Source organism: Apostichopus japonicus, chromosome 2 (genome assembly GCF_037975245.1).
Source record: "Apostichopus japonicus isolate 1M-3 chromosome 2, ASM3797524v1, whole genome shotgun sequence".
Classification (NCBI taxonomy): Eukaryota; Metazoa; Echinodermata; class Holothuroidea; order Aspidochirotida; family Stichopodidae; genus Apostichopus; species Apostichopus japonicus.
In genome coordinates this window covers 9,822,122-9,840,581 of record NC_092562.1, presented here as the reverse complement: position 1 = coordinate 9,840,581, position 18,460 = coordinate 9,822,122, and the positions used below count along the sequence as shown (strand labels likewise).

The window sequence follows — 18,460 nt, the reverse complement described above, 5'->3', positions numbered from 1 at the left end:
CTTTTGACAAGTTCAAAATAAAGGCAATAAAGACAATGAAGACAGCAAGTCATTGTGCCACTGTTTAAAAAGACTGTTATTGACCGACGCGCCAAATTCGTCACTTATCGTTGGAGCAGACAAGTTTTCAACTGGCACATTCTACCCACCTTCTGACAGCATTTCCGTATGTAGCCTAAAATGACTTATTTTAAAGGAAGCCTGAAGTTTGCTGTCCACCTTGCCCATATCCACGCACAGATGTTAGTTATTTTGTCCTGCTCTTTGGATAGGCCTATCATGATTGACTTCAAATCACTGAAAGTTGAAGTTCAATTTTCAGGAAAAAAAATGACAGTCGTTCCAACGGCTACGTCAAATATTGTGAAATGTAGTATATTTAACTGGCTGTCCAAAGGCTGCTCAAAATTAATGTTGCTAAGATATAATATAAATAAGACACAAACAACAACAACATAAAAGAAGAGTTTTTGCTATATATTCGTCATCTTGTCACATGATCAAACAAACATATGAATAAAATGCGTTCATTTGAACGCTATATGATGTTACGTGGCCGTTTTGATGATATTTTCAAAAATGCCCAATAAAAACCAAACTGAGATATTTTCATTTCATTTACACGGATAAAAAACTTCAAACGTTCTTAGAAATTAAAAGTAAACATAATTATGAGTTCTGAAGCAAGTATAGTCCTATAATTCCCTGTAAAATATCACTTGTTGATTCTTTTTATCATTTATTTTCTATGGCAGCTATCGTTTGGAGATTTCTTTTCATAAAATAGTGGATGTATTATTACACAGAAAAAAAAAGAGCAGGCAAAGCATGAACAGATAGCTGACTGGAATATCGCAAAACACAAAATAAACAGGGGTGGGGTTGGGGGCGGGGTGGGGGTGGGAGGGTATTGTGGAGCAGGGATTATATTGTCAAGACTGAATGAGTAGTGTTTGTTTTCAAATCCAAAATGGTAGGACTCTGAAGTCCTCAGACATACATTGACAGATAAGTGGGAGTTTGACCCAGTTTGAAGTAATCAAATTAACAGAAGGACAAGACGGAGAAGTGGGAAGAATGACCATGCTCGATCTAGAAGGTGATGACCTTGAGGAGACACAGCCTGTGAACGAGTCTCCTGGTTACTCCATGTCCCGGTCAAGAGGCGTCACCACCGTGTATGCTTTGTCAATGACATATCGCAAACTTAGGTTCTTCTCGGGAAGAAGAGTGGGAAACATGGATCAAGCAAGCTGGGGCCCAAGTGGAGCAATGTTCCTGACCATGATTTAAGGAAAGAGTTCTTCCCCAGCACTAGAAATCATCGCTGACTTTAAGCAGGAATGAGGGGATGCATCATACCAACGACTACCTAGTGGCCTTAGAGATGGCATTCAGCTCCACAGATTCTGGTGGCGAACGTTTGATAAGATTTTACAGCCTCCACCAACAAGAAGGGGAAAAGGCATCACAATTCCTGACACAGTTGCAACAGCTCTTACCAAAGATAGTAAAAATAGGAGTGCTATTAAAGAGTGACCAGATCAGTAAGATGAGGTTGAAACAATTTTCCAGAAGAGTTCTATACAATTACAACCTCCTGACATTCCTGCAATTGGAAGACGTGGGAGTTTCATAGACTTATGTTTCATTACTTAATTTGGTGAGGAAAGTAGAGGAAGAGCAATCCCTTAAAAATTTTAAAAGAATATCCACCAACACCAACAAGACACCAAAAGCTGATGCCTCCTACCATGTAGCTACCGCTGTCTCACCGGAGAAGAAGACAACTGAAGATGACCTACTTGTTGGGGAATAGAAAAGATTGACAAATTACTTAAGGAAGCTAACGTCCAGCACCACACCACCCAAGATTCATCTGCACCTCCTAGCAATTGGACCAGACCAAATTGAATGCCAAATTTTTGTTTTTCATTTGGACAGGCAGAACACCAATCAAAGACAATGCCCTGGACGTGCCGACCCAAGACTGGTGAACAGGAATTTTATCAAATTCATATTTGCAAAGCTGGGAAACTCTGCTGCGCTTCTGAGAGAGGGCAACCAGGAGCCAGAGATGACGATGCCCAAAAAAAACACTTATTTTCCAAACGAATACTCACATTCTTGAGGGGCTTGTAGGTGAAAAGCTTGTCATCCCTTGTTAAGTAGAAGGACTATCAACATCCTGTCTGATAGAAAGCGGCTCCCAGTTAACTCTGTTGGCGGAATAGTTTTTTCGAACAGCTAAAACAAGACCTTTACCCAATGAAAGACCTTTTATTGTGGCATGAGTAATGATTGTTGTTATTGCCAAGATGTGCCGAACAAAATTAAATCAGTCAAAAGGCTCCAAGACACAGAAACATGACAAACGTAACCAACAAAAGGTACATACAGTAGACGAGGCAAACAGTGATACCGGTATGTGAAGGATCCGGCAACTCAGACTTTTTCAATGACGTTCTAGAGTTTCAGCAATGCAAAACAGCTGATGGTGAATGGAACATCAATTTGTTAGTTGAAGATGAGAAAGTCAACTTCAAACTTGACACTGGATCACAATGCAATGTGATTTCTTCATCAGTTCTGGAAAACATGGAGAATGTGAAGTTGCAGAGATCAAAGATGCATCTGATTACTTACTCAGGACACAAGCTAAAACTGATGGGGAAGTGTGCACACCTCTGTGAACACAAAAATTGCTACTATGACCTCAGTTTCCAAGTCGTCAAAGAAATGAAGAAACCCTTACTTGGCTTGAAAGCGTGCACAGCCCTAGCACTGATTCAACGTATCGACAGTGTGGAGTCATCGAAAACTCCAGAACCACAGGTCAATTACAGTGATGTATTAAAAGGACTTGGTTGTTTGCCAGGCAAAGTGTCACTCAAAGTAAAAGAAGGAAGTAGGCCAGTAGTTCAACCGCCCCGTAAAGTTCCCATTGCATTGAGAGAAGATGTAAAGGAAGACCTTAAACGTATGGTTGATTTAGATGTGATAGAGAAGGTCACTGAACCCAATGATTGGGTTAGTGGTATGGTAACTGTCATAAAACCTGATAGACCTGATATGTTTAGATCCAAATGATCTGAATGAGGCATAAGATAGAGCTCATTATCCAATGAAAACAGTGGAAGAAATCATAACTAGGCTTCCACCAGCTAAAGTTTTTAGTACTTTGGATGCAAATTGTGGGTATTGGCAGTTTGCTTAGACTCAAAAAGTTCAAAATTATGTACTTTCAACACACTGATAGGGAGGTATAGGTACAAAAGGTTGCCTTTCGGGATTAATGCTGCCCCGGAAATATTCCAAAGAGTCCTGACAGAATTATTCGGTGATCTAAGTAGTGTAGAAGTCATGATGGATGACATAATTGTGTGGGGAGCTGCTGAGGCTGAGTATAACATTAGGCTACAAAATGTCTTACAAAGATGTCAAGAAAACAATCTAAAACTAACCATCTATAGACAAGGGTAAGTTTAAAGTCAGTGAAGTCAAATATATTGGTCACATATTGACATCAAATGGTATAAATCCTGACCCAAAGAAAGTAGAGGCAATTCAGGAAATGTAGCCTCCAACAAATGTAACTGAGCTAAAGAGATTTCTGGGAATGATAAATTATGTTGCTAAGTTTATTAAGAATATATCAGCTATCTCTGAACCTTTGAGAGTGCTCCTGCCTAAAGAAACAGTATGACATTGGGAAGAAGAGCAGGAAAAATGAAGAGCAGTGAAAAATTCCCTCAAACAATTGATAACTGAAACTCCAGTACTACAGTATTTCGACACCAACAAACCTGTAACAGTAAGCGTGGATGCTTCGAAAGGTGGGGTTGGAGCTGTACTACTGCAAAAAGAAAAACCAGTTGCATATGCATCGAAAACGTTCACAGATGCACAAACAAGATATGCACAAATTGAAAAATAGTTGGCCGCTATTGTATTTGGATGCGAAAAATTCCATCAATGCATATTTGGCAGGATGACATACATTCAAACTGATCATAAGCCCCTAGAGGCTATTTTTAGAAACCATTAAATGTAGCACCCCCAAGGCTTCAGAGAATGTTGCTCAAGTTGCAAAAGTATCAGCTTACAGTGAATTGTATGTTGCTGATGCTTTAAGTCGTAGTTATTTACCTGGTACAAGAAGTTAATGACAGCTTACATATTATGGAATGTGTAGTACCTCCTTTGCCAATTTCAAATTCAAAATTGACAAACATAGAGAATGAAGCACAAAAAGATCCAGTTTTAGCAAAGCTTCATCAGCAAATTTTTTCAGGATGGCCAAACAGTAAACAAACGCTGGACCCAAAGATTTAACTCCATATTGGGCTTGCCAAAGTGAATTGACAGTTGAGAATGGGTTCATTTTCAAAAATGAAAAGGTGCTCATTCCTGTTAAATTGCAAAAAATGATGCTTGGAAAATTCACCAAGGGCATCAAGGAATCGAAAAAACTAAAAGGTTGGCAAGAGATCTAATAAATTGGCCGAACATGGCAGTGCAAATCACAGAAACAATTGAAAATTGTGATGTTTGTAATCGTTTTAGACATCAAAACCAAAAAGAGCCACTGATGAAACATGAAAGCCCAGTGCACACATGGCAAAAAGTGGGAACAGATCTTTTTGTGAATAATTCAGACACCTACATATATTACTCCAGTAACTTTGAGGTTAAGAAATTATCCAAGACTAAAGTCAAAACAAATAATTCAGTTTTGTAAACATCAGTTTGCTAGATTCGGTATTCCTAGCAATAGGCCACAGTATTCATCTGTTGAATTCAAGGTGTTTAGCAGATGTAGTAAAGTGGAATTTCTAGAGTATATTCTTGTTTTGGTCTCTTTAACTTAAACAGATCTCACCCAAGGCTTATCCGGGGTAGGCATGACTCATATCCTGTCAGTTGTTCACTCTGATATTAGTGAGCATCATACAATTTAGCGCCTGTATGTTTTCTTATTCTTTCTATAAATTTACCTTTCATTTATATCTAAATGATTTTTTTCTACCTTATATTAAATGTTTTCCCCGTAAATATTCATGCTACTGGTTAAAAATTGATAGTTACGCCATGTGATACGTCTAGACGCTTGTAAGGTAATTGCCCTTTGTTCTTGCTCTTGCCACTTATCGATCACTGAAGCCAGACGTCAGATTTTCGTGCAGTATATGGTTAGCCAAGAAGTGACTGTTTTCCAAGTGATTTTTCTTGTAGGAATAAGTGGGTGACTGTCCTTGAAGGTGTCTAACTATCTTTGTGAGGGTACATTTCTACTGGGTATCTGGATGGAGCTGTTTATCCAGAATTGACAATATAGACCAACAGACTGTATACTTCCTGGTTGTGTGTTTCTTTTTCCGAGGCTTACTACCTCAAATTTGGGTTTCTCTTCATTGGTGTCAGAAGTGGGATCCAGAGTAGAAGACAACTGAAGGCGGTGGAACAGCCTCTGGACAGAAGAAGAATTCTTAGTGTTTCAGTACATCAGTATTTCTATTGTAACTTGTTTAAGTTTGCAGAAATTTCAAGTCCTAGCAGAGGGTAGATTAGCCAGATAGGACCGTACATAACTATTGTGTTGCTTGTTTTGTCGTTTTTGGCCTCCCTTGTTCCTCTTCCTCCTTTGAGGGGCTTGCCTGTGTTGTATGTTCTTTTACATGTTGAGAAAAACTACTAGCTATGTGAGCACATGGTGTCAGCTACGACAGACGTACAGGCAATCAAGAGACAAGATTTTCAGAGTAAGTCATGGATTTTTCATGGTAGCAGAGCAAGGTTCGCCAAAAAGTTATAATGGTGCAATCTTACAAAGTTCCGCCCAAGTTGGGCGATGACTCATCTTACTATACGTGGAAGAACGAAGTCGAAATTTGGGAACTGGTAACCAACCTGGCTCCAGAAATGCAAGCCATGGCAATAACACTGTCCCTTACTGGGAAAGCGAGAGAGACCGCTCTGCAAATTAAAGCTGACGACCTCAATAAAAGTACGGGGTTGAACACTCTTTTCAAAGAATTGGATTCTGTCTATAAAAGAGAAGAGATAGACAGTGCATATGAAGCCTACACCGCGTTTGACACCTTCAGACAGGGTGAGTTGCAATCTATTACAGAATATATCGCACAGATCTACAACATGACCCTCCCAGATGCCGTGTTGGCATTTAAATTGCTGGATAATGCCAATCTCACAAGAAAAGATCTATAGACAAATGGCCCTTACAGCATGTGGCGAAATTAAGTGCGAACAAATGAAGTAGGCACTAAAACGTATTTTTAGTGATCAGCACGGTAAGGCCCATTTCGATAGTACAGATACATATAGCGTTAGGCCTAACCACTATACTAACGCAGCTAGGCCCATGAAGAATGGAACATTTGAAGAGGCATTTGCTACGGAATCAGACGTTAGGTTCAGTAGGCCTAGTAACGAATGATGCCCAAATGGAGGCAAATCAAAATCAAAGCATGACAATGATCAGATCATTTGAGGCACCAAACCACTGAACAGATTCGGTAAGAGGACAAAGTGTGCAGTTTGTGAGTCTATTTTCCATTGGGCTAAGGATTGTCCAGATAGAAATAATACGCAACAATCAGTCAAAGTTGCTGAATCTACTGATCATTCTCAGGTTCAGAAGAAACAGGAATCAGATAATATGACACTTTTTAGTAAAGGCGAAGACACTCGGGGTAAAGTTGAGAATGAAATTTTTATTACTGAATCTTTTGGTGCTGCAGTACTTGACACTGCTTGCACAAAAAAAATTTGTGGAATCAAGTGAAGAGTAAGTCGTGGATTTTTCATATTGGATTGATTCTTTTATTTGAGTAAATAGTAATTGTTTGGTACTTAGTACAATAGGGGCAGTTTATCTTCACATTTTCGAAGATGACTGACACGGAGGAACCAAAAGTAACCTTAGACATGATGAATCATTTCTTCAAAAGGGCGATGAGTTTCCAGGGTATTGCCCCTGGTAAGCTTAGTAAATTTAGTGGTGGTCCAAGGCAGAATGGGGATTGTCACTTTCAGAGTGGTTGGATGAGTTTAGGGAGGTGGTATCCCCTTACAGTCTGTGTGAGAAGGAGAAGACTCGGATTATGGTAGAACATCACACTGGTTCTGCAAAAGAAGAAGTACTGTGCATGCTCATGGAATCACGAGAGCAACTCAGTGAAGTGGAAAAGATACTAAAATTATGTTTCGGTAGATCTGAGACTGCAGTCCTAAGCAGCGCCTTCCACAGTAGAAAGCAAGACGAAGAGGAATCAACAACCGAGCGGGTGACGGGATTAACTGACAGAACAGCTCCAGCCCAGAGGGTGGTTCTCATTGCAAGGTGGTGTTCAGCTTACTGTGGTTCTCAGCTCACAGTATATTTAGAAATTTCATATTTAATCTGAATGTTAATTACTAGACAGTCTGATTAGAATCTTTTCATTAAGCTTTTAAGTAACATAAGCTTGCCAGTTCAGATATTTAAAGGAATTTCAGGTATTGCTACAATATGACTGACGACAATCCAGGGATGGCTTCAGTGAATCTGGAGATGATGAGTCAATTTTTTATTCGCGCGATGAGCTTCCAGGGCATTCCACCAGGTAGGCTTAATAAATTTAGGGGTAGTCCTAAGGGTAGTTGGGACTTGTCACTTTCAGAATGGCTCGACCTGTTTAAGGAAGTTGTTTCGCTGTATAATTTAACAGAGAAAGAAAGGATGCGAATTCTCGTCGAACACTTAGCGGACCAGCCAAAGAAGAAGTAATGTGCATGCAGGAAAGCGAGAGGCATAAGTTCTCAGAAGTTGAGAAGACGCTAAGGCTGTGTTTTGGGGGTGCAGAAACGGTTCAATCATTAAGCAGTGCCTTTCATTGGCGAAAACAACACGAAGATGAGTCCTTGTCTGACTTTAGTAGGGCCCTCAAGAGGTTATATGGAAAACTTGAAGCAGCGGCACCCACTGTACAGGATGGGAGTGCATTAACTCAACTGAGGGACAGTGCCCTCAGGACCAGTTCTGCCAGGGTGCAATGGAGGCCTGGGTAAGGCGAGAGTTGAAACGTATTCATCTGGCCACGCAAGATAAGAAATTTGATGACATGAGGAGGGAGGCGCTGTCATTTTTCAAGAGAGTGACCCAGTGGAGAGAAGGACGAGAATACGGGAAGTCGTCATGGAAGAGGCTGCTGTGGCACCACTGTCGCCAGTTTCAAACTAACTCAGGAGGTCGCCCAGATGCGACAAGAAATTGCAACCCTGAAGAATGTAGCTGATGAGGTTTCAGCATTGCGAGTCGCCATTCAGGATTTGACGGAGAGGAGCAGGCCCAAACCCAGAAAGCCACTGTCAGAGATTACCTGCTTCAGATGTAGACAAAGGGGACACTTCAAGAGCCAATGCCCTGACTCATCATGGACACCAGCTCAACAACCAATCTGAAAGAATTAAGAAGGTATCTTGGGATGGTAAACTATCTTGCGAAGTTTCTTCCCAACCTCCACGATACAACGAAGCCACTTCAAGATCTGACCAAAAAAGACACACAGTAGAATTGGACAGAAATTGGGAAAAGGTCGGCACAGATCTGTTCTGATTCTGTGGCCGAGACTACTTGATCACTGTTGACTACTACAGCAGTTTTCTTTGAGGTTGACTACTTGACTGAGACATCATCAGAAGCCGTCATCACCAAGTTGAAACATCACTTCGCTAGGTATGGCATACCTAACCTTGTGATAAGTGATAATGGGCCGCAGTACTCATCCGAAAGGTTTCAGCACTTTAGCAAGACTTGGGATTTTCGACATGAAAAGTCAAGCCCAGGAAACAGCCAATCTAACGGAGCAGCAGAGGCAGCTGTTAAAACTGCCAAAGGGCTATTTACAAAATGCCGTGCATCGAAGGAAGACGTACATTGGGTTACTGAACTTCAGAAATACACCAACTGAAGGTGTCGAGGCAAGTCCCGCACAACGACTGATAGGTAGACGGACAAAGACTAACGTACCATCTACTGCCTCTCTACTTCAGCCGGGCACGAACGATTCACAATGAATCTGGCGGCAAATGGACTCAAAGAAATCCGAGGTTGCACAACGATTAACACCAAGGAGGACACTTAAACCTCTAAATGTTGGTGACACTGTATGAATGCAACCAATACAGACAAGCCAGAAAGAATGGAAGGAGGCGACCGCGACAAAGGCAATCACATCCCGGTCATATGAGGTCGAGACAGAAAAGGGGAGGTAATTCCGCAAAGGGAGGAGATTCCTGAGGGCATCCCATAAGCCAAGTGAAGAACATCCGTCTGATGACGTCCAACCAGACAAGGAGGCAAAAGAAACCATCAACCAACCACTAAAACCACCCGAACCAAATCGAAGTCCAACAAAGGTTGTCAAGGGAATGACACCCTTTGAGGCTTGGACTGGGGAGAAGCCAAATGTTTCCAATTTCCGATCATTTGGGTGTGTTGCATATGCTCATGTCCCAAAGGATGAATGCCAGAAACTTGACTCCAAAGCAAGAAAATGCATCTTCTTGGGATATGGTACTGAGACAAAGGGGTATCGACTTTACGATCAAAAACGTTCCAAAAGTGTTCTTTAGTAGAGATGTTCAGTTTAATGAGCAGATGCATGGAGTTGAGAAGGAGTCCAATGACTCGTATGAGGATCGTCACATACTGATTGATAGTATGAGTAATGACAAGTTAGTTGCCGATGATGGAGCTCCAGAGGCACAACTTAGGCGATCAGAAAGAGATCGGAGACCTCCTGATCATTTTGGTGAATGGGTAAACTTTGTTGGAAGTAATCCAAAAGAGTCATTTACTGTGAGTGAAGCTCTAGGTAGATCTGATAAATCAAAATGGGTGGATGCCATAGAGAAAGAAGTTCAGTCTCTCCATGATAATAATGTTTGGGTCTTAACTGAGCTGCCAGAAGGTAGAAAAGCAGTTGGCAGCAAATGGGTGTTTAAGGTTAAGTCATGTTCTGATGGGTCAGTCGAACGGTATAAAGCTCGACTGGTAGCCCAAGGTTTTTCTCAGAAGTTTGGTGTTGATTATGATGAGACGTTTTGTCCAGTCATACGTTTTGAGTCTGTACGAAATGTTTTGGCACTAAGTGTTCAAAATGACTTGAAAGTTCACCAGATGGATGTAACAACGGCATTTCTTAATGGTAACCTCAACGAGGAAGTCTATATGAAACAACCAGACGGTTTCGTTGTCCAAGGCAAAGAGCACCTTGTATGCAAACTCAAAAGAAGCATTTATGGACTAAAACAATCACCAAGATGCTGGAACGAAACTTTGCATATAACCACCTAATTGAAATGGGGTTTGTGCAAACAACAAGTGATCCTTGCTTGTACATGTCTTCAAAAGGAGAGGTGTTCATCATTGCCATTTATGTTGATGACATTCTTCTAGCTGGCAAGAGTAATGAACATGTTACACAAGTCAAAGTGGCTCTTGCTGAAAAGTTTGCGGTCAAAGACATGGGAGAACTAAGTTATTTCCTCGAGGTGAATATTAAGCAGAACACCAACGGAGAAATCTGGATCGGACAACCAGTGTATACTGAGAAAGTCCTGCAGAAGTATGGAATGGAAAATTCCAAACCAGTTTCAACGCCAGTTGAAGTCAGTTCGAAGCTAGTTAAAGCAACAGAGGAATCTGAACTTGTGGACCAAGGACTATATCAGTCTATTGTTGGTAGCTTGCTCTATCTCTCAACGATGACAAGACCTGATATAAATTTTGCTGTGTGCAATGTGGCAAAGTTCACATCTGAACCCACCAAACACCACTTGACAGCTGTGAAACGTATTCTACGTTACCTCAGAGGTACAATCAACTATGGTCTGCTGTATACCAAAGATGGATCAAATGAATGTATTGGCTATTCAGATGCTGATTGGGCAGGTGATGTTAATGACAGGAAGTCAACCTCAGGTTACTTGTTTCAAGTAAGTGGAGCTGCTGTGAGCTGGAAGAGCAAGAAGCAAACATGTGTAGCCCTCTCTACTGCAGAAGCAGAGTATATTGCATTGGCCAGCGCAGCCCAGGAAGCAGTGTGGTTGCAACGACTTAACACTGACTTGCAAAATAAGCCAAACAAACCACTGAGGATCCTCGAAGATAACCAGTCTGCAATCTGCATGGCCAAGAACCCACAGTTTCATGGAAGGACAAAACACATCGAGATAAAGTACCACTTTATCAGAGAGACCGTTGAGCATGGTACTATTGAACTTATGTATTGTCCAACCGAGGACATGGTGGCTGACTTGCTAACGAAAGGACTGAGTAAACAACGGTTTGAAAAACTAAGACAAATGTCTGGGTTAAAAGAAATGTTTTAAGTCCAACTTCAAGTTAGAAGGAGTGTTGGTAAAGTCCACTTTTGCCTGGACTGTTATTCTTGTTTTCTTTTATGTCCCTACTTTGTTTAACTGTTTAACTCGTATATATATATATATATATATATATATATATATGTAAGTGTACAGTAAGCAAGTACTCTAACCTATAAGGAGATATTTGTTTACGTGCTACTGTACGATTACGAAATATCATATTGATATTTTGTCATGTTTTTTCCATCTACATGTTCCAATGCTGAAAACCTCCCGATAAGAAGCAGTGATTAAATAAACACTTTTATTGTTTTTGAAGTAAACTACAGTTACGTGTTTGACTATTTAATCTCTTCTGGAATCGTTTTGTACTTCTTTTAACGCTACAAAGTTCAGTCAACTAGTCGTTTGTGGCTACGAATCACGTCTCTGCGTTCATCTCTGCCAATAGAAAGATCATCAGGAAGACAAACCGTTTGGATCTGTAATTTTGTTCTGTTATTCGATTTTGAAGTTTGTCGATTTAATCGATTTTGAAGTTTGTCGATTTATTGATTTTTGAGTGTAATTGGAGCTACCCTTGCGATTAGTAATCCCAGAAATCATTTTGTCTTGAACTCTGACAATCCAAACATTTTATTTTAATTAGCTTAAAAATAAAAGGAGAAAGATGTTACGTGATTCATTCTATTATCTATTATAATCGCATAGTCGATCAGGTTATTGCATGCACCCCAGCAGAGGAGCTCTAGTGTGTAATTCAAGAACGTCACAATATACTTACCTAACGTTAACCTCTGTGTCTGTGTTATCTATCAGCCCATGAAACACTTCTGTTATTCCATCACAGATCGTCCACGGTCTACTGAAACCAACAATTGGACCCCTTGCGAAGTTGAATACAGCAATCAAGATTATTGAGGTACAGAGGTCCCAGTGGAAGGGTATGTGCAAGCTACGGTGAAGATAGAAAAGCAGGAGACCACTGTTGGCTTTCTCATCATAAAGACTGGCCAACTTGAAGGTAGGAAGAAGGATTTCCCAGTTTTGTTAGGGTGCAATGCCCTCCGACATTTGTTAAAGATGACTACACAGAATGGGATGTAGCAGAGATTTTGTCTAGCGATGAAGAGTGTTAATATGGCAGGTAAACAGAATGGAAGAGTAAAGAAAACTGTTAAAAAAGGACAGGTGACGACTGGACAAGTGACAACAATTCTCCCACCTAGGACTGCACAGAAGGTAGCGTGCAATGTCAAGAGTGATACGATACGGCCAGAAGTGAATGTGGTTTATTTGGTTCAGGGGGCACAGCTGGAGGTCCATTCTCAGATTGAAGTTATGGAAGGTTGTATTTCTTGTTCCTCTTCAACTATCTTGGTCCTGAATCACAGAGATTGTGAAGTATTTCTGCCACCTGACACAGTACTCTCCTCCGCTACTGGATTAGAAGGAAAGGAGGAAGTGCTCATCCAACATGCTGAGGATGGTATCCAAGTCAACATCCAAGAGGTGCTAATCTCCCAGGTAGAGGTGACATTCAGAAGATAGGTGACCTCAGAACAAATGACCTTCAGATTCACAACACCAATGAACAGTGTGCTCCAGAGCTGAAAGAGAATAGTACAGCAGAAAGACAAAGAGTGACTTCAAGTGATGGGGTAAGCATAGAACTACCGGAAGGTCTGAAACTCCAGAACCTTGAAAAGAGTGAGATGATTGCAGTAGCTCGGTTAGTTAACAAGCACACAACAGCTTTCTCCAATGACGCCTTTGATCTTGGGTTTTGTGATGTAATTCCACACGAGATAAACTTGACCAGCTGCACACCTATCAGATTACCTTATAGGAGGATACCACCTACACAGATGGCAGAAGTAAAGGAACTTTTAAAGGGCATGTTAGACCATGATATTATACGTAAGTCCATAAGTCCATATGCTAGCCCTGTGGTACTTGTTCATAAGAAGTCGGGAGGCCTCCGGTTATGCATTGACTACAGACAGCTGAATGCTTTAACGGTCAAAGATTAATTCCTCTCCAGAGGATTGACGAAACACTTGAGGCATTGGGCGGTGCGAAGTATTTCTCTTCACTAGATCTTTCCCATGGCTACTTCCAAATCGCAATGCACCACGAATCCATCCCACACACTGCATTCAGAGTCCCTTGGGGGTTATATGAGTTCAACCGAATGCCACAAGGACTGTGCAATAGTCCGAGTACCTTCCAGCGAATCATGGAGCTAATCTTTGGCGACTTGAACCTTAGCGAGGTAATATTCTACTTGGATGACATCTTAGTATTTTCCAGTGCTTTTGATGAGCATTTGGAAAGACTGGAGGTTTTTGAAAGGCTTCAAAAGTATGGACTGAAACTAAAGGGGGAGAAGTGTGATCTTTTTCGGAGAGAAGTCATGCATCTGGTGTACTGTATTGTCTTATTTTATGTTCCGCCGAATTCCCATATTGGGATAGCGCCACCTATGTTGTTAAATAAACAGACTTGTAAATGGCAACCAACTGTTTCACGTGTTATTATTATCATGACCGGTTTACGGCCACCACCACCGGACATGACAGATGACGAACGAGGATGGGATTGCCTGAAGTTGATGACATCGGTTTTTAATGAATTTCTGATCCGGACAAAACTTTCACAACGGTAGAAGGGTAAACGCTACATTCCTATCCCCGGTATGTAAGTGCAGTAAAGACTGCGATAGCCTAACATAAACGCCAAGGATAAAGTGGTTAGGATAGGACTATACGTTTCTAACACCTAAAACATAGTATTGGTTACAGACGTTACAGATAACATGGCGACCAATATTGGAACAATCGAAACATTTAATGAAAATGTAGAAGACTGGCCTACCTATGTGGAACGGGTAGAGCTGTATTTTGAAGCTAATGACATGCCAGAAAGTAAGAAAACGCCAGCATTGCTAAGTTTAATGGGTAGTAAAACCTATACTTTACTGAGAAACTTGATGGCTCCGGAAAAGCCAGCTACTGAAACGTTCACCCAGATTGTAAAAACACTGCAAAATCACCTGTCACCAGAACCATTATTAATCGTAGAACGATTTCGTTTTCACAAACAAGCGCAATATGAAAATGAAAACATTGCAACATTTGTAGCAGAACTAAGAAAGCTAGCAGAGAGGTGTCAGTTCGGCACAAATTTGGATCACTCTTTGCGAGACCGGTTCGTGTGCGGATTGATGAGTGAGAGTACACAAAAACGGCTTCTAACACAAAAAACATTAACGTTCATAAAAGCTGTAGAATTGGCAAAGGTGATGGAATCAGCAGCGAAAGAATCCCAGGAATTCTGCAATTCCGAGACCAGTGCTACTGCTCACCGAGTAGCACCACAACGGGAAACGAAGAAGAAGGTAAATAAGGCAAAATGTTATAGGTGTGGAGGACTTAATCACAAAGCAGAAGATTGTTATTACAAAGATAAAGAGTGTTTCGAGTGCCAGAAGAAGGGTCACACACGAAAGATGTGTAGAGCTAAACAGAAGAAAGAGAGAAAAAGTTCTCGCGTCAAAGCTGTTGCCGAAGGAGAGTCGGATACTTCGGAAGACTTAGAAGAAGAGTTATTACACATCCATGCGACGAATCTAGTAAAGGGATCAGCAAAGCCAATCGTAGTGGAAGCCAACATCGAAGGGGTGCCAATTTCCATGGAAGTGGACACTGGGGCAGGAGTGACACTAATTCCAAAAGAGACATTTTTTAAGAAACTCAAGTCAAAAGTTAAACTGCATGCAACAAAGGTTGTATTAAAAACTTATCTAGGAGATAAGATTCCAGTTCATGGTAAAGGTAAAGTCAGAGTTCAGTATAATGGACAGGAACAAATGTTACCTATATATGTTGTAGAGGGAAACGGTCCAGCTTTAATGGGAAGGGATTGGCTACTTGAATTGCCTTTGGACTGGCAAAACATAAAGAAAATACAAAGTCCAAATGTTCCTAAGCAAAACATTGAGGAGCATATTGCAAATAGTGGGGTATTCAATAGGGAGATTGGAAAAGTAAAGGGGGTGCATGCACATCTTACAGTAAAAGAGGGAGCAAAACCCAAATTTTTCAAACCTCGCCCAATCCCATTTGCAGTTAAAGAACAAGTTACAGAGGAGATTAACAGATTGGTAAAAGAGGGGATCCTGGAAAAAGTGGAATATTCCGAATGGGCAGCCCCTGTAGTCCCTGTAAAAAAGCCTGATGGAAAAATAAGGCTTTGTGGTGATTACAAAGTGACAATTAATCCTGAATTAGAAACCACAGAGTACCCACTCCCAAGGCCGGAGGAATTGTATGCAAAGTTGAATGGGGGGCAGAAGTTCTCAAAGTTAGATTTAACTTCAGCATACCAACAGGTAGAGCTTGATGAACAATCAAGGAAGTATGTAACCATTAATACACACCTGGGGTTATTCCAATACACAAGGCTTCCTTTTGGTGTAAACTCAGCCCAGCCATATTTCAACAGAGTATGGATAAGATATTGAATGGGCTGGAAGGTGTAGGCTGTTACCTAGATGATATCATTATCACTGGAAAAGATGATGAAGAACACAAAAGGAATCTATTAGCAGTTGTGGAAAGGCTGAATCAGTTTAATGTTAAACTGAAAAGGGAAAAGTGTGTGTTGTTTCAAGTTCAAATTGAGTACTTGGGGCATGTTGTAGACAAGGTAGGGCTACATCCTTCACCAAGTAAGGTTGAATCACTGAAGTCTGCTCCACAACCAAAGAGTCTGCATGAAGTGCAGTCACTGCTAGGGTTCCTAAACTATTACAGAAAGTTTATCCCAAACCTTTCAACCATAGTAGGTCCTATAGAGCAAAGCAAAAGCAAATCTAAGTTTGAATGGACAGTGGAATGCCAAAACGCTTTTGATAAAGTGAAAGAAATCCTAAGCTCAGAGGCTGTGCTTGTCTATTTTGATCCTGATAAGGATGTAACATTAGCAGTTGATGCTAGTCCCCGTGGTATTGGCGCCGTCATTTCACATAAGATCCTGGGCGAGGAGCGACCAATTGCATATGTTTCTAGAACCTTGACAAAAGCAGAGCAAAACTATTCACAGCTGGAAAAAGAAGCTCTCGCAATAGTTTTTGGTGTCCGGCATTTCCACCAATACTATGTGGCAAACGTTTCATCCTAGAGACAGACCACAAACCACTGACATACATCCTAGGTCCAAAGCGAGGAATACCAGTTCTGGCAGCATCTAGATTGCAGCGTTGGGCCATATTGCTAGCAGGTTATGAATATGATATAAAGTATCGCACAACAAAACAAAATGCAAATGCTGACTGTTTGTCAAGATTGCCTCAGCAAACCCAGAATAAAAGTGGGGAGAGTAACGATCAGTTCACAGTGTGGACTGATGAAGGGTCAAAGCTCAACGAGGTCCAAGTTAACAGTTTGCCTGTAAGTAGTGAGAAACTTAGGAAGGAAACTGATAAAGATAAAGTATTGTCAAGAGTCAAGTACTTCATATTAAATGGATGGCCAAATGAGACTGTCAATGTTAAATTTCAGTCGTACTACCGTAAAAGAAACAAGTTAACAGTTGAATGTGGTTGTATTTTGTGGAGGGTTAGAGTAGTTGTGCCCGAGTCATTACAGCAGTATGTTTTGAAGGAGTTACATGAAGGTCACCCTGGCATGGTCAGGATGAAGAGTCTAGCCAGGGGCCATGTTTATTGGCCAAGACTAGATCAGCAGCTAGAAGAGTTAGTAGGGTCATGCGGTGATTGTCGACAGTACCAAACTTTGCCACCCAAAGCGCCTGTAAACCCATGGAGATGGCCAACAGAGCCTTGGCAAAGAATACATATATGTATAAATATATGTAGATTTCGCAGGTCCATTTTTAGGATCTATGTTTCTGCTTGTCGTAGACAGTCACTCTAAATGGCCAGAAGTCATACCGATGAAAACTACTACAGCTGAAAAAACAATAACAGTTATGCCAAAAATGTTCAGTAGGTATGGACTAACTCATACTGTAGTGTCTGATAATGGTCCTCAATTTGTGGCACATGAGTTCAAAGAGTTTTTGAAGAAAAATAATGTGGAACACATAAAATCAGCAGTCAAACATCCATCATCAAATGGAGAAGTTGAACGTTTTGTTCAGACTTTTAAGCAGTCCATGAAGAAATCTCAAAATGAATCTGGTAATTTACATCAGAAATTAGACCGGTTCTTATTGTCATATAGAGTGACTCCACATTCGGTAACAAAAGAAACACCATCTAAGTTATTTTTGAAGCGTGAGCTGAGAACACGTTTGAGTTCTTTGAAACCGTCTCTGAGTACCAAGTTATCAAAAGGTCAAAGTCATGAAGTCATGGAAGGTTCAGTGAGACAATTTTCTGTAGGTGATTCTGTCTCAGTCCTAGATTTCAGAAAGAATTATGGTAAATGGGTAACTGGAGTTGTTTACAAAGTGTTAGGTCCTGTGACATATCTCATTCAAGTAGAAGGTCAAACTTGGAAGAGACATCTGAACCAGATACGGTCAAAGTCATTTTTTGCTCAAACACAGTCTGATTTGAAAGAATCTCAAAGCACCACAGCTTTGGAATCCACTCACTCAGAAATGTTTGACAGACTGTTGTTGCCAGATGAAGATCATGAGTCTGACACATCAGAGAGTCAGGTTAGGGAAAAAACTTCACCACATTTGTTGGAATCTGGTAAACCTGATTCTCCAAGACAGTCAGTTGATAGTCAAATTTTACTCAGAAGGTCAGACAGAATGAGGAAACCGAATAAGATTCTTGATTTGTAAATAATGTTTATTACAGGTTGTTACTTTTTAGGACATAAAATTTTTAGTTGTTGACAAGGGGAGGAGTGTACTGTATTGTCTTATTTTATGTTCCGCCGAATTCCCATATTGGGATAGCGCCACCTATATTGTTAAATAAACAGACTTGTAAATGGCAACCAACTGTTTCACGTGTTATTATTATCATGACCGGTTTACGGCCACCACCATCGGACATGACATCTGGGGCATGTGGTTAATGCAGACG

At 40.8% G+C, this 18,460-nt stretch overlaps 3 protein-coding genes across 3 annotated transcripts in view; 1 reads left to right on the top strand and 2 right to left on the bottom strand.

Annotated features, from left to right (window-relative positions):
* LOC139977204 (uncharacterized) overlaps nt 1–12,314 on the bottom strand; it is a 47,957-nt gene extending 35,643 nt beyond the window's left edge. Inside the window, exon 1 of the mRNA XM_071986461.1 lies at nt 12,176–12,314. The gene's annotated coding sequence lies outside the window, so the exon portion shown is untranslated. The remainder of the gene's footprint in view (nt 1–12,175) is intronic.
* The window catches only part of LOC139977249 (metalloendopeptidase OMA1, mitochondrial-like), a 33,148-nt gene continuing 15,150 nt past the window's right edge, over nt 463–18,460 (bottom strand). Inside the window, exon 10 of the transcript XR_011796496.1 lies at nt 463–12,346. The gene's annotated coding sequence lies outside the window, so the exon portion shown is untranslated. The remainder of the gene's footprint in view (nt 12,347–18,460) is intronic.
* LOC139977699 (uncharacterized) lies at nt 14,210–16,575 on the top strand. The gene is made up of 3 exons (XM_071987217.1): nt 14,210–15,227; nt 15,522–15,720; nt 15,879–16,575. Exons 1-3 carry the CDS (start codon nt 14,210–14,212, stop codon nt 16,573–16,575), a joined length of 1,914 nt encoding a protein of 637 aa, XP_071843318.1.